A 16,775-nucleotide genomic window follows, 5' to 3' on the forward strand; every position below is an offset into this window, starting at 1 on the left:
GGACCAGACCAGATCAGACCAGAATTGCACAGCTGGTCGGGACCGGGTGCTGTTTGAAAGGGAGAATAAGAAAGAAAGAAAGAAAAAAAAAAAAAGAATAGAGGATTCGTTGTACACGCAAGAGCAGCGGGCGAGCTGGAGGGGGAGGGGGAAGGGGGCGGGGCACAACCAGAGACGGTAAAATACTGCAAGTCCACGTGCCGTGCATGTTTGTGTTTGTGCGGGCGCGTGTGCTTGTGTGTGTGCATGCTTTCGGCGGACTCACTCCCTGGGGCCGGGCTGGTATTGGCTGTTGCGGTGGAGAGAGCTACGTGAGAGGGGGTAGATATAGTGTTTACGTCGTGGAGCTGACTGAGCACGGAGGAGCGCCTTCTCACCGCTCCCTGAAACGAGCCGCTTCGCTTGAACGTGCTCACTACCTCCATCTGCAGGACAGAGATAAAACAGTGGCACTCAGTGAAGGCGAGGGGGGGTGAAGGGGGGGCGGTTGCAGAACCCTGTCGGTGCGTGTGTCTTTGTTGTCCACGTTCTTTTCCACATACGCTTTTTAGCAGAGTTTGTTCCTCTAGAACAGGGGTGTCCAAACTACGGCCCGGGGGCCATTTGCGGCCCGCCATACATTTGTTGGCGGCCCGCGGCAAATACTAAAAATAATTTTTCAATGCTGTTTCAAAAAAAAAAAAAAAAAAAGAGGGTGGATTAAACATTTCTAGCTGCACAGACACAAATTTGCAGCTACTAATTCAGTTCCAGAAATAAAAATAGTTTCATCCACTTGTTTTTTTAGCGTCAACGTCCAATTTGTGAAAACATCACATTAATTAATGGTTCATTATTAATGAAAAAAATGTGAAAACATCACATTAAGGGTTGTTAAGTGTGGTCAGTTGACGACCGATTGTTCTTGTTGTGGTTCAGAATGTCAAGTTGGGATTCAGCTGCTGCTCAGTGGAGAGCGTAACTATTATAGTGGCACACAGGGGTCACTATTTGCCTTGTGACTGTTAGCAGTTTTCAATAAGTAACTGCACATTATATCAACAATTTATAATTGCTTCATTGATTTTTACCATGTTTGACTCATTCACTGCCATTTACGGAAAAAGACGTCAAACAATGCATTTTTTTTTTGCTGGTCTGGCAATGAATGTGTTAATAACTAAAAAAAATAAATAAATAAAAATCAAAGTGGCTCTTGCAGCTTTCTATTTTCTCTGTATGTGGCCCTCAGAGGAAAAAGTTTGGACACCCCTGCTCTAGAACGTTGCCGTTTGTCAGCGTCTATGCTGGTGCCTTTTTGCTGTTTCTAACACCGCCTCACACACGCATGCACACGCACACAAAGAACAAATACAGCGGTGCCTTACGAGTGTCCCGACCGACTTACAAGTTTTTCGAGATACGATGCTCGGCCGTTTTTTGCGAGCAATCACTTGAATTGCAAGTAGGGCTGAACGGTTTTGAAAAATAAAATCTCTCTTTTTTTTAAGTTTTGCATCGTGTATTAGCCCCTAATCATGAAGCACATCATCTACAAACTTGGTAGATGATGACACCCAAAAAAAAAATAATGTAAATAGCTGAACTGCTTTTTGGTAGCAGTTGAATTTATTAGTCAACTCTGCTTCTCCTTATCAATTTCTAAAATTTGAAGTCGGCTAATTAAATTTTTTTTTTACAGTGCACTCTCATCTGGCCCATCTGCTGCCGATGCCAGACTATCAACGTTCTGTGGAGCAGCAAAAAAAAAACAGTCAACAAGGCAACACAGTCTTCGTGTATCTGTGTTGGTCCGAAAAGGTATAAAAATAAGATGGCGGTGGATGAGAATAGCGGTTCATCTAGTTAGCTTGGGCTATTCTGATCGCCATTCGTCTTAAAATATTCATCGCAGCTGGGCCACGGGACTGTCAGTGGGGAACGTCGGTAGAGATGTTAAGCGAAGCTTCATCTTCATTGGCAAAATGTGACATGCTGCTAACAATTGTTACCTGTATCCCATCTTACAACATGCTATGCTACTTATTAACTCTTTGACCGCCAAAAACATTTATTGACGTATACTAAAATCCTAGTGAATGCCGCCATAAACGGTCATTGACGTTTACCAAGTTTTTTTTTTTTGTTTTTTGTTTTTTTTTACATCAATGGTCAGTGCAATGTCTAAGTGCAGCGCTGCCTGGTCAATGGATTGTGAAATCAAAAACAGCCACTAACTATGGCCAGCAGGTGGCAGAATTGTATCTCTTTTCATTGGGCTCACGGTGTATCAAATTACAATGAAACATGACGAATCTGATTAATCGAACATTTTCAAGGATGACGGGAATGATCAAATCCTTTGTCACATTAAATCTAATTCACAGGGCGTCAATAAACAAAAACAAAAAAAAAGTGTCAAAGTCACCGTTGTGCAAACAAACAAATCTTTCCACAAAAAGCTAGTTTTCTCTGTATTTTTTTCTATTTTCGTTATGTCACTCAAATGACCTATTTCCAAATGGTGATTAGTTACTAAAGAATGGAATAAGGGAGAAACATACTTTTTCTTTTTGTTTATGTAGTCGTAGCGCGCAATATTTTGTTTGCCTTGAAAGATGAGTGGAAATGCTCGAAATCGTCTGTTTTTTTTGTTGTTTTTTTTTACTTTTGGCAGTCAAAGAGTTAAAAGACAAAATGAGACCGGACCAGCTCTTCAAAGAGAAAAACGTGCAGGAATCGCACTAATTAAAAGAACTACATTTGGTGTAATGGTGATTTATAAATGTCATCATTTATTTAAAATATAATCAAATATGTTTTTATCGTAAATATAAATATATATATATATATATATATATATATATATATAAATATATATATATATATATATATATATATATATATATATATATATATATATATATATATATATATTATAATGACCTTATTTATTTATGTAGTTTTTTTAAATGAATTCGATTCACAATGTTAGCAAAGCTATGTGTACATGCTAGCAAAACAACGTGTGACGTGTTTTTTTCTTTTCTTCGCAGCACAAGCACTATGTAAGTTGATTGGGAAACTATTTTGTGTCAATATTCATACTTTTTACTTTTGTACTTAAGCATATTTCATTCAGTACTTTTAATTTTTTGTTTGTTTGAATCATTTCGAACGGAAGTACAGTTAGCTTTGCCTCTGCTTAAATACAGAGCGCGAATAGTACTTTTGTTTCACTCACTCACTCACTCACTCACTCACTCACACCACAGTACATCTTTACGAACCACCACTTTTAAGTTTCAGGAGAATCACAACGAAAGTCCGAGAAGAACATAATGTCGGCTGTGTTGAAAGAGAAGCACACGTTAGAGGGAAAACTCAACGGCACAGAGAGAACAAACAACAGAGAGGCACCAAATTGTTGGGTTTTGGATTCCAGTCTCATCAAAGCATATACAGTACCTGCGTCTGTATGCGGTTGAGGCCTCGGAACCAGAGGATCTGTCCGCGGCGCAGCTCTCTCTCAGCACAGTCGATCTCCTCTTCATCTTCGGCAAGCTCCTCCCCTTCCTCCTCGCCGGGCTCCAGCCCGAGACCCGCTTCCTTCAGGCACGGCAGTCGCTCCGACGGGACGGTGGCGATCACCTGGATGTCAAAGTTTGTTACCTTTTCGCTATCTGACGATGCCATCCATTATTTAGTGTGGGATGGCACCGGAAAATTCCATATCAAACAGCTCCCGCTTTGCCAGCACGTCATGTTTGGACTCGACGAGCTGAAGAGGCGCTCACCTGACCCCACAGAAGCTCTCCAACGCCCACAAACAGACACCAGAGCCACTGCTCGATGTTGAGTGGCGCGCAGCTGAATGGCTTCCCTCCCCACTGCACAATCACAATCTGCAGGCAGAGAGAGAAGCACGCACCCACACGCAAAATCAGGACTTGACTGTATGACCACAATACACCGCACTGTTGCATTCGCGCTAATATCACATATTAGCACATAAATATACAATTCAGTTTCTAAATGATGATAGTATTTATTAAGGTGATAAAGGCCTGAGAAAGTACAGTAATTGAACCTTGTGACTGAACTCACTAATTAATGATAACTGCCACTGCGAAGGATTTTGGCCCACTCTACTCTTCGCCGCAGACTTGTTTTAATTCCGTTATATTGGAGCGTCTTACACGGCAATCACGGTTGGGTTGAAGCAGGGGTGTCAAAATTAGTGTGTTAATTTAGAGTGAATTTAAAGTTCCTTTAAAGGCCCAGTCTGCCGGTTTCACTCAGGAAAATGCACTTTATAAATACAGGATTTAAACAAACAAAGTACTTCTCAATTTACAGATCAGGGCTTGTCTTCATTTCTGGTGGTGATTTTGTCCTAAACTTGTGTAATAACTACCATTTCTTGAACCGTTCTTTGCAGTTGAGAGGCTGCATCAAAGCCTTCTGTATGGTCTAGCATTAAAAAAAAAAAAAAAAAAAAGTATAAATACGTGTTTGGGAGACTTAAAACATTTAAAATAGAACGTATTTATACGTCTTTGGGAGCAAATGAGTTAATTGGCAAGCCTGTACTGGGGGAATTCCAGTCGCAACGCAGCAGACACTTCTACGTCAAAATTTATCCGGGAAAAAATTGAATAATAATGCATATATTTGTGGAGACTGGGGTCAAGTAGGATTTTACAATTTCAAGTTATTTCATGCTAAAGATTAGATAGCTCTTAAGAAAAGAAAAATGCACTGAGCTGTCACCAACTTCTTACAAATGCAATTATGCCATCTAGTGGCAGAAAAATGACCTCAACACAAATCAATATCACACTCGTTTTTTACAGTACAGTGTGAGTTACATTTTTGAAGTAATGTGATTAATTACGATTAACATTGCTAATCAATCGCTTGACACCCCTAAGTCACAACGTTTACTCGGCTTAGATATTCAGAGGTGGATTTGCATGTATGTTTTTGGTCGTTGTCCCGCTTCATAACCAAAAAGCACAAACTGATAGTCGGATGTTTGCCTGCATGACTTTGAGGGAGACGGGAGAAATAATTGTTCCATAATCACAACAGGTAATGCAGGCGCTGAAAGAGCAAAGCAGCCCCAGACCATCACACTTCCATCACCATATTTGACTGCAAGACCTTTTTTGTATCTTAAAGTGTTGTTTTTCGTTTTTTTTGTTTTTTACACCAGATGTAACAAGCTACACACCTTACAAAAGGTTCAACTTTTGTTGCTATGCTAAATGCTAAATGATCTCGCCAACTGCCATCTATCACACGTTTTATTTCAGACTTTAGTCTTAATCTTGTGTAAAATGAAATGTTGCTCTCTGCCTGAATGAGGAGACAAACGTGTCTTGTCGCGTCAAGTCACATTATCACTCAAGCAGTGAAATTCTGTTATTCACATTTTACAATCGGATCGCTTTGAATTCTCATCAGCAGTTGTTTGTGTTGAGCACGTGCAGCTTGCGGTTACATTTTGATGTTAATTTTAGTATCTAACAAAGACAAAAAGGGGAAATCTTGACCCAGTAGTGAACCTTCCCAGGTTTTGTCCGCCCACCAAAATGTCTCCAAGAGTGTGACAAATGTCTCATAATGAGTTATGCTCTGATATGACATTAGCTGCATGCGTTAATTGATGTCCTGCTACTAGATTCTTAGCATCGAGGCAGTAACGAGCAGACTTACAAAAAGTCACGTTAGGGACTCGAGAGACACAATCTTGTTGACAGCGAAGCCAAGCGTCCTCTCAATTAGATCCTGATAACGTTCCACAAAGAGCGCCGTCCGTCTGTTATCGCCTGCTACCTTTCTCAAGCATCCTTCTGTCTATACAACGCTGACATTTCCCTCAAAATTCCGGCTAGTCGCGACTCTGTCACCCCAAAATCACCAGCATCTCCCTCCTCCTCCTCTCTCGCTCGCTCTCAGCTCTCGTTTCCCCTGGAGAACCAATAAGCACTGGAGCACTTTGCTTTGTTGTTGTCTTTGTCTGCTCTTTCCTGTGAACTCACAATATTCATTCCTGTGTGGTACTTTGCCTCTCTATTTAATTTGGCTGAAACACATAAGACAGAGGTCCTCGAACCTTTTTCAATAATGCATGCCGACTGGCTGTGCTTCTCGGTATGATTTATTGATAAGCAAACTTGTCATTATGGCGTACTTTGCAACATTTGTTTTTTTTTCACAATGCACACTAAGCCAACATTAAGGTTGATGCGAACTGCTTACACGCCTATGACAGACCTGAGTTAGCCTTTTAATGGCCATTTGGATGGTAAACTTAAATGGGTGCTTAAAATGGACGCTATCAGACTTTGTCTAATTGTTTACTTGCTAATTATCACTGTACTTTTTCTTCAATGTGGGTTTTGGGACGCTAACGGCTTGTAAATTGCACCTCACGTTTAAAAAATGGCACAACAAGAATTGTTTTAATTGGATGTTTTGTAACGGATGAATGACTATAGGACTGTCTGCGTCTGCCTCACAGTTCTGAGCTTCTGGGTTTGAATCTTGGCTCCAGTCTCATGCAATTATTTAAACCAGGGGTCTGAAACTTGCAGCTCTGGAGCCACATGTGGCTCTTTAGTCCCTCTCCTGTGGCTCCCTATGGATCTCTTAAAAAAATAAAATAAATAAAAAAAGTAGAAATTAATAGCTGTTGTGTTTTTGTTGTTGCTGTTTTTTTGGTTGTTGTTTTTTTTACATATTTTTTTTATAAATTTTTTTAGACAAAATATTCTTCAAATGATTTTCAAAAAATATATAATTAAATACAGTATTCCAAAAAATTTCAAAGTCCAAATTTTTTAGTTGTGAGAAAAAGATGAAAATGTTTTTTAAAATTACCTAAAGATGTCCAAAAAAGGAAGAAAATCAGAAATTTACTATAAAATGTTTATGAAACTGCCAAAAAATGTCAGAGAATTGAATAAAAATGGCAGAAAAGAAAATGTTCAAAAAACAAAAGGGAGAAAATTACTGTAAAATATTTTTGGGACTGCCAAAGAAGTCAGAAAATTATTATTATTATTTATTTTTAAGAGAAAAAAAGCAGAAAAGAAAACATTCAAAAAGTCCAGACAAAAAATGTGTCCAAAAAAGGAGAGGCAGAAAATGACCACAGTATGTCCATAAAACTGCTAAAAATGCCAGAAATGTAACAGAAAGCCCGAAAAGCCTAAAAATGTATGAAAAAAAGAAGTATGAAAACAAAACATTGAAAAAGTAACTATAAAATGTCCAGACACAAAATAAGAAAGTCCAAAAATGTGTCAAAAAATAGCCATAAAATGTCCAAAAAAGGAAGAAGAGAGGCAGAAAATGACCTTAATATTTCCATAAGCTGCTAAAAATGTCAGATATTTAACAGAAAGGCAGAAAAGCCTAAAAATATATGAAAAATGAAGTATGAAAAATTACACCAACAAAAATTCAAAAACTGAAGACGAAAGTAGAAGAAAATGAATGTCAAGGTATTTTTGGTTATTTATTTGGCTAAAAATGGCTCTTTTGACAAGAAAGGTTGCTGACCCCTGATTTAAACAATCTCAATATTCTCCTTGACAGCATCACAAACCTCCAATGGAATATTCCTTTTAAATGAAGAAGACGTGCATCGTGCACAACACAAATCCATAAAAATAAAAAAAAAGGGATTCTTCATCTTACCTGTACTGCGAAGGTCCCCAGGACGATGGAACAGAAGATGGGGTTGGAAAAGATGCCATCAAAGACGTTTCTCTCCCCGTGGATCTTCCGTGCGTTGATCTCGTTGAACAGCTGCATGAGGACGAAGGTGTTGAAGATGATGGTGTAGTGCTCGGACGGAGGCGAGTGCAGCGGAGCGTTGCGGCCGCTGTCGATGTTGAACATGCGCTCGCCTGAAAGCGGGTGAGGGAAGAGAAGAAAGAGGCGAGCAGCCTGTTGAGTTCACACTAGGACGAACACAAGCGCAACGTCAGGACAAATACCAAGAAAAAAAGAATAAGAATTACATGAACAAACATGCTCATAAAGTACAGTGCTTACAAAATTTAATAATAATTTAATTAATTTCTGTTATTGTGATGTTAATTTACTGTTGAAATAAGAAGTAAAGAATAAGGGGTAGGATTAGATAAGATTTTAACTTCTTCCTACTCCTTTTGAACATTTTCTCATGATTATGAGTTTTTTTTTCTTTTTCTTTCTCTTAATTTTTACTTGCTATTTGTTTGTTATGTTTACATTAGAGCTGTCAAACGATTAATATTTTTAAGCAGATTAATCAAATCATAGAATTTTGATTAATCATGATTAATCACTGACCTAAAAAAAGCTTATTTTCCCCAACATATTTTGCCCGCTAAATTTGAATCGCACCTGTGTTCATTTTTTCGACATTTAATGTTATGAGGACGTCTTCAAAAATTGATATCCACTGCACACGCTCATCCTGCTTTTTCTAATCAATTAATTATTTGCATAATTTAAAATGGGAAAAAATAACCTACAGTATATGTAAACATGATTAAATTCTTTACTTTAATGCATGTAGTTATTTTTATTGCTCAAACTCCAATAGCTAACTTTAATGTAACCATCCACTGTCGGCTAAAAAGGATCATCTGCGGACAAAATTAATAGTGTGATTAATCTGTGGTAATACAGTGATTAATGCGATAATTTTTGTGATTAATTAATGAGTTAGCGCTTTAACTTTGACAGCACTAGTTTACATGTTCAATAAACTTCAAACTTCACTAATGTAGAAGCTCTTTTACAAAAATGATACTCTGAATGCTTAAAATATAATCATTATTGGTATCCATCAATCTTCGAATGTACTCTTTTACAGAGAAAAAAAATATCTATAGTGCATCATTATTATTTTTTGATGAAGTCAAATTCAAGTTATTTCCAGAAAGAAGTTGGCTAATATCAATGTAAATATAAAATGTTGCATTGAGTTTGAAATGTCTCATTCCTGCAAAAATGTTTTTTTGCACGTGTGCGCGCACCAATGAAAAGCAGGGTGAAGATGATGACCAGTTGGTACACTCCATGGCCCAGGATGTTTTTCATCATGGTGAGGGAAATGAGCGGGTTGTTGCGACCGTAGGGTTTCCGTAGCAACAGGGCCTCAGTGGGGGGCTCAGTGGCCAGGGCCAAAGAGGCAAACGTGTCCATGATGAGGTTCACCCACAGCATCTGCACGGCCTTCAGAGGAGAATCCTGCAAAAGGGGGACGGAGCCATCCGATCACAAAAACACGGACGGTCAGCAAACCGCTCCGTTCGATACGAGGCCGATTCCGTGGTCACCTGAGTGATGCAGGCGCCGGTGAAGGCGACGATGACGGCCACCACGTTCACGGTGAGCTGGAACTGCAGGAACTTGGAAATGCTGTCGTAGACGTTCCGCCCCCACATCACCGCCTTGACGATGCTGCTGAAGTTGTCGTCAGTCAAGATGATGTCCGACGCCTCTTTCGCCACGTCTGTCCCGGCGATGCCCTGGCGGAGTTTGCGACATGCGCCGAGTCACGGCATGAATCATGGGAGCGTTCAAGCATTCTAATCATTCTGGAGAGTTACTGCCTCAATGCGATGTTGTTCCCCTCCAAGTCTTAGCAAGCTGGCATGAGTAAAAAGATGGGGCCCGAGACAAATGCACGCGACTGCGACTAAAAATTTCAACATGTATTATTTATAATGGGGCAGCTGAGGCAAAGCTGCTTTTTGACAAGACACGTCCTTCTAAATGAGGGGGAAAAAAAAAAAAAAAGTCTCATTTAACACATCATTTACCAATTTGCCTTTGTGTATTCAATATGCAGGCCATATTCTTTCATGAAGAAGCATACTTGTCTACTTTTGTTGATAATAGTTGCAGCTATGTTGACATTAGGAGTGTCAAAATGAGTGCGTTCATTTTGAGTTACAGTCAAACCTCGGTTTTACAACGCTTCTGTTTTCAACCCAATCGGTTTTCAACCGGAAAATTCGAGAATTTTTTGTCTCAGAACTCGTTCAAAAATTCGGCTCTCAACCAAATTGGAAAAAAGCCGAGCGTACCTGAACGCGACTCACTGTGTTTTTAAAGGTACTAATTGGACGTGAAAAATAATTAAAGTATCAAATTAATTATCGACAAAATATTAACTTTTTATTGCTATAATGGGCTAAATAAGTGAAGGATCCCTTGAATAATTGTAACTAAATTTGATGAATTATTGTGAAATGACTGTGTAAGTGAGTAAAAGATGCAGCCATATTTCTATTAGTTTAACATTTTTTCCACTTTTATGTTAGTAAGAGTATGAAAAGTTAGAAAAAATATTTTATTGTACATTTGGAACAGATATAAAATTGGCAATTTCACTGAAGCAACCCCCTTAGCTCGCGGCTGTTTTACTGGATTTTGCAAGGTCCACAGAATTTTGTCTTCTATTGCTATAAAACATGGAACCAAGCAAAAGAAAGATTAGTCTCATCTTTCATCACGAAAAATTTGCATTTGTTTCCGTTTTACCGCAATTAGCATTCGAATATAGCCAAGTTTTATCAACATTCACATTTCTGGTGAAAACATTGACAAAAAGAGCTTGTTGCAACATGGCCCTGGCTGATCTCTTATACTCTGCTGTCACCTGCTGGCCGTTTTTTTGTAATAACTACCATTGCTTGAAGCCACCTCTACATGTCATAAACTGCATCAAAGCACGAGTTAACTATTGGACTCATGCGATTAATTACGATTAAAAAATGCTCGCCACCTGACACCCCTATATCAACATGAAAAAAATGAAACTGATGAATTTGTTATTACAGTAGTTACACAGAACTCAGACTTGATCTAAATGGCCATCGTTACAGATTCCTTCGTGAACAGTAGAATTTGTAGGAGAAGAATGAAATCAATAGTTATAATCAATAGTTACCATAGCAAAGCCAACATCAGCCTTCTTCAAAGCTGGTCCGTCATTGGTTCCATCACCTGTCACTGCAACCACCTGCCTCTGTTCCACAACGCTACTGTCAATGATGCCTAGCGGGAGAAACAGAGGTTAATGTAAAAGTGTGCGTTTGAGTTCATCGACCCCTAACTCACCTTTGACGAGGGTATGTTTGTCTGTCGGCGAAGAGCGAGCCAACACGCGCAGTTTGGGCCAGATTTTGTCAATTCGCTCCTGTTCAATCTGCATGCAGATGGGGAAAATGGCGTCGTGGTTAACGTTGGTCACTTGTTTCACTGCTTCTCGTGTACGACTGGAAAAGTGCAAGTCCGCTGCCGTGATGAGAAGCTCTTCATCCCATTAAGCAGTGCACTTAGCTAATAGAAATATTGGCTTCGGGCTGTGCTTCTCAATTATTTTCTGTTTACGTTTATTACGTTTTGGTTTTTTTCTCTCAATAGGCCGCGCAACGTCTTGTGTAACGCTGCCTTGTCATTAAACAAAAAATATTAGTGTCAAAGTCCCTGTTGTGCAAAAAAATGTATATTTTCTCAAAAAGCTTGTTTTTCTCTTAATCTTTTTGTATTTTCGCTTATGTCACTCAAATGACCTAATTTCAAATGGTGATTACTAAAGAATGGAATAGGGTAGAAACATAATTTTTTTTTTCATGAAAGAATGGAATCCAATCTTTCATATGGTATCCACCATATTTATGTCGTCATACCGCACAAAATTCTGTTTGCTTTGAAAGATGAGTGAAAATGCTCCAAATGGGCTGGCACCGTAGGGGTTTTTTTGGATAACGTTTGGCAGCCAAAGAGTTAATGGCATTTTTATTTGGCCCGTGGTCGAAAAGCGCACATGAATGAGTGCACTCGAGAGACCCCAACTCACCTCTCCTTTCTCGTTCCGGATTCGTCGGTTGAAGTCTTTGCCCTCGAGACAGATGAAATCATCCCCGGGGTGGATGATTCCACATTTGGCAGCAATCGCCCTGGCCGTGTTAATGTTATCGCCAGTCACCATCCGCACGGTGATGCCCGCACGCTGACACTTCCGGATGGCCTCGGGTACCTTGGAAAAATTGCGTTCACGGAAACATGATGAGATCGTGTTTGGAAAACATTTCATTCACGTACTTCCAGAACGGCGCACGCCCACCTCAGGTCGGACCGGATCTTCAATCCCAACCACAGTGACGCAGGTCAACTCTGTCACCATTTCTGCCTCGTTTTCCCAGTCGGGCTCGGGATTGGAGGGCAGGTCGCGATACGCAATGCAGATGGTCCTCAGGCCCTCGCATGCCATCGGCTCGATCACCTGTTCAGTAAAATCACCAATAAAAGAACGGAACAACTTAAATATTTGTGTTTGTCTTGCAGTTTGACGTTAACTCATTCACTGCCTTTGACAAGTATACTTGTCAATTGTATTTTTTAGAGCGGTGCTAAATGGGGGCGAATCTGAGCATGCTCCACTGTAAATATCAAACTTGGAAACAACTTTACTGATGCCCAACCACCGGTAGATGACATCATTGCCCCATTTTATAGGAAATAAACACAGTTTCAGAGTCCATGGGAGAAATGGCTGTATTTTGGCAAACTTACATTTTTCTGCTGTCAATTATAAAAGAACGGGACGGGACAAAAAGTAGGGAGTCTATTCTGTTATTTGGTAGATTCGGTTTATATATAATTATTGAATGTAATATCACGTGAGTATTGGAAATGTAAAAATTTTCTATAATGACTGGCAGTGAAAATAATGTCTGGCGAGCTTTTGAGCATTTTTTGCTGGTATTCTTTCTGACAACGCTGAGAGCTGGAAAGCCCCCCCCTTTCGCCAGACAAGCGCGGACAGCAGAGGAAGACAATATGACGAAGAGCTGGCGTGGCATAAAGCTGCCACAATGCGAGCAGAAGAAGTGAGCCGGAATCCAGTTGTGTAAGGACAAGAGCTCTTTTTTTTTTTCTCACGGCGTAAGCTGAGGTCGCCGTGAGGCAGGTCAGCCCGCCTGTCAGTCAAGGGAGGACTTGCTCACACTGCTGCACAATCTCATCTGTTGCTGGAGCAAAAATACTTGCTCTTCGACGCTCAACGCTTTTGACTGATCGAGCAATCGCGGTGCAAAGCGGGTAAATGCTGACGGGTGACGGCGCAATTCACATTAAGTCATGTTACGGGAGTTTGGGTTTGGTGGGATCGTAACTATGCTTTTGACGTCGGTTGTGGAAGCAAAAACATGATACTACCCCTGACTAGGCTATTAATTAGGGACGTAACGATATCCAAACATCACGATACGATATTATCACGATATGAAGGTCACGATACGAGAGCTATCATGATATTGTGGGGGCGTTGGCGATATTTAAAAAAAGATCACAATATTGTAAAAAAAAAAAAAAAAAAAAGAGAGCTCATACTTAAAAAAAAAAAAAAAAGCACAATATTGTGCTTTTGTACATAACAGAAATGCATATAAACCACCTACAAGCTCTAATAAGAATATTGAGGCACTTACTTGCTAATGCAAGCACACATTGATGGCTTCACAAGTAAATTAGGTCCCCCTCATCTGACAATTAGCATAGATGTTAAACATAGAAGGCCAAAACATCCCTAATGAAAATTAAATTGCACTAATAAACTAGCCTCTAGCGGGTGCTAGAACTGCACAAATGGAAATCAACCTGAGTTTTGTTTTGTTTTTTTAACTGATGTGTACCTTTTAAATATTGTGAACATGACGACGATGATATTATAGCAGTTTTAATATCACGATATTGCCCTTATCGTTACATCCCTACTATTAACGTACTGTATCAGCCTTCATGCTAAGATGCGTCGATACCATATCGGGACGCTTGCTCCAAATTCAGCATGCAAATATGAAAATAGGGTTTGTAATATTTTATGTTATTCAAAAGATACGGGAGGGAAAAAGGGTTATTAGGTAATGTTGTTTGTGGTTAAGATAAAGTCACATATTAAAGGAGCGCTATTATGGAAAAATGTTAATTGCTTGTATTTGGTCTCTGCCCTTCCATCAAGTGTGAAATTAAACAACTGAATTAAACTTTTTATTATCTGCCGCTTTCCGAAATTGTCTGTGAGCGAGTGATTTCAATTTCAGCCCCACTGCCGCACAACAGTGACACAAGTTGACATAAAAAAAAAAAAAAACACACCAACCACTGAATTTCTCCACCTATAACATGGCAGCTAGCACAGGCAAAGATCTGCCATTTTCAAATCAGCTGTTACATGGAAGTCAAAGCCGAAAGGTAAGCAGAGCTGCAACGTTAGCACAGATAAGCCAGTGGTGTATTTCCGAAAGCTTTGAGTAGCCGTGAATCAAGTCAGCTGTGTTCACTCCCACGACAGCGCAAAATACACATTTTTAACTGTGCCAAACTGTACACTTGTGCTTGAAAGTTGGCATACTTATGAGCACACTGGATGGTGAGCAAAAAGGTTTAATGCACATAGAATCAAAAATACTGTGGCAATTGTTTTGATATTTTCAGAGGTTAAAGTTGACATAAGTAGAAATGTACATGTGAAATTTGGTCATGATTCATCACATAATTGAGTCATTAAATGGCCATTAGCCGTTAGCATTTGTACAGCTACAGTTGTGCTCATAAGTTCACATAACCCAGTGCTTCTCAAATAGTGGGGCGGGCCCCCCCCCAGGGGGGCGCGAGGCTCCATCAAGGGGGGCAAGTGACCTCGGGGAACATGCTTTTTTATTTTTATTTTATTTATTTTTTACTGTCCTCGAATAAAGTGCAATTGCACCTCCAGTACATTAGGGGGCAGTGGCGCTCTCATTATTGGCAGAGCGTGTGTAGATGTTTTGTTTGCACTGAGCATGCGCGCTTTGCACACAGCAAAAAAATAATAATAATAATAAAAAATCAGCACAAATGATTTTATATATTTTTGTTTTGCAGGTTAAAGTTTTGTTTTGCTTTTTTTAAATTGTGCTCCTGAGTTAATGTTGGTGATCAATTTGAATGCATTATTATTTGTTGATTTTATGTCATTTTATTTTTCCGTATCATATGGCTTGACATGGTCAGTCGAAAAATGTTTATAGTTTAATTAAGGATTTCATTTTATTTTTTAATTTCAGATGCACTTTAAATCTTTTCTGTTACAGTTAATAAAGCTATTCTTTGTTGTAAGTTGGTCCATATTTCTTTCTTTTTTTTAATTCTCTTACACATTAAATATGGATACAGTGCTATGCAGAGGTGTGCTTAGAACAATTTTATCGACAAATGATACTATTTATTTATTTATTTATTTATTTAGGGGGGAAGATGTTTTCTTCTTCCTAAGGGGGGCATGACAGAAAATAATTGAGAAGCACTGACATAACCCAAGTGTATGAGAACTTTCAAGCACAACTGTATATGCATCTGGGAAAACACCAAAACTGTCAGATTTATACTGCATCTCGCGCTACACTCGCACAAGGAACGTAAATAGAACCATATCGCTCAGCAATTCAACTCTAAATTGTTTAATCTGCTTTTGCACGTTTTCAGCATGAAACATCATTAATATATTGAGAAACTAATCAGTGAAATCTCTTTACAGGCTCTTTCTGTCAAAAGCCTTACTCAGCATTTGCATGAGACAGTATGCACAATATTTCAATAACATCATTGAGCAATATTTCCGTAACATCATTCACCTGTTTGACCATCTCATCTCTGTCCCGTGGGCGGAAACTACGAGGTTCTCCGTTGGCATCGAGGATGTAAGAACACCTGAGGAGAGAGAGGGAATGCTAAAGTGTAGCACAGAAGATAAAACGTATGACAAATATGAACCGATACATTTCCTGCTTTGAGCTCTTCTCTTCCCTTGCACTCACTTTTTCAGCATGATCTCAGACGCTCCCTTGCTGTAGAGACGGAAGGAACCGTCTGGCAGCTTTATCACCGTGCTCATGGATTTACGCACCGAGTTAAAGGTATACACCTGCCGGGAAATGAAGAATTATGATCATTATTCACAACAATGTCTCCAAGCATTGGGCAACTCTGCGCATGCTTGTAGTATGTAAGTCTCTGTAAGGTGCCTTCTGAATCACAAAGCTGACATCATTCCATTTCTTATTCACAGTTGTGAGTCACTTCCCCGCAAGAAACCCAACGAATCATGAGCGTGGCATTTCTGCCACGTAAGCAGGTAAAGATAGATGCCGTGTTCCCTACTTTGTAGAGTCTCTCCTCGGGGATCTGCTCTCTGACGGGAGTATAGTCTTGTTGGAGGTCTAATACGAATCCCAGCAGGCCGCACTCCGTCTTGTTGCCCACCTGCTTTGCCAGACCTCCCTCCACATCCGGTGGCTGACAACGAAAATGGCAAATGAAATGCAAGCAGAGGAAATCTACGTTTAAAGTTTGTCTTTTTTTTTCTTTTCTTTTTTTTCAGGAACAATACTATATGACTCACTAAGATCTTGGAAGTGTAGGCACTGTTGATGGAGATAGCATTGACTAACAGATCCAACGTCCGGGGGTTGATCTGTCCAGGGTCAGGGATCAAGCGGTGGTGTACATCACCTGGGCAACGACAAATGAAAACATCCCAATAACTCCAAATGCATGGCAACCTGAGTGGATGGAGGTGAAAGAAGTAGTTAGTTAGTTGCTCCTACATTTTGTTAGCGTTAGCGAAGATGCTCATGTTGACATCTCGTTTACTGTTAGAAAGATACCGTGTTGCAAATCAAAATGTGACCTGCGTGCAGTATTTGTTTATTGCATCCCCTTGTGCAGTTGAAGAAAAC

The 16,775-nt window shown here is 39.7% G+C and overlaps 1 protein-coding gene across 7 annotated transcripts in view; it reads right to left on the reverse strand.

Annotated features, from left to right (window-relative positions):
• Positions 1 to 16,775, reverse strand: part of atp2b3b (ATPase plasma membrane Ca2+ transporting 3b) — a 45,049-nt gene that overhangs the window by 8,408 nt on the left and 19,866 nt on the right. For 3 of the 7 annotated variants that reach the window (XM_077511958.1, XM_077511957.1, XM_077511959.1), the window contains 13 exons: positions 16,439 to 16,548; positions 16,198 to 16,332; positions 15,855 to 15,961; positions 15,672 to 15,747; positions 12,122 to 12,280; positions 11,855 to 12,034; positions 11,113 to 11,200; positions 10,943 to 11,049; positions 9,324 to 9,515; positions 9,021 to 9,234; positions 7,690 to 7,901; positions 3,777 to 3,884; positions 3,448 to 3,630 (listed from right to left, as the gene is read on the reverse strand). In XM_077511958.1, coding sequence (XP_077368084.1) covers positions 3,448 to 3,630; positions 3,777 to 3,884; positions 7,690 to 7,901; positions 9,021 to 9,234; positions 9,324 to 9,515; positions 10,943 to 11,049; positions 11,113 to 11,200; positions 11,855 to 12,034; positions 12,122 to 12,280; positions 15,672 to 15,747; positions 15,855 to 15,961; positions 16,198 to 16,332; positions 16,439 to 16,548 — 1,871 coding nt within the window. Of the gene's footprint in view, positions 1 to 265; positions 426 to 3,447; positions 3,631 to 3,776; positions 3,885 to 7,689; positions 7,902 to 9,020; positions 9,235 to 9,323; positions 9,516 to 10,942; positions 11,050 to 11,112; positions 11,201 to 11,854; positions 12,035 to 12,121; positions 12,281 to 15,671; positions 15,748 to 15,854; positions 15,962 to 16,197; positions 16,333 to 16,438; positions 16,549 to 16,775 lie in introns of all 7 variants that reach the window. The other 4 variants (XM_077511961.1, XM_077511960.1, XM_077511963.1 and 1 more) reach the window with 3 other exon arrangements.

This window comes from Festucalex cinctus, chromosome 2, assembly GCF_051991245.1.
Source record: "Festucalex cinctus isolate MCC-2025b chromosome 2, RoL_Fcin_1.0, whole genome shotgun sequence".
Taxonomy (NCBI): Eukaryota; Metazoa; Chordata; class Actinopteri; order Syngnathiformes; family Syngnathidae; genus Festucalex; species Festucalex cinctus.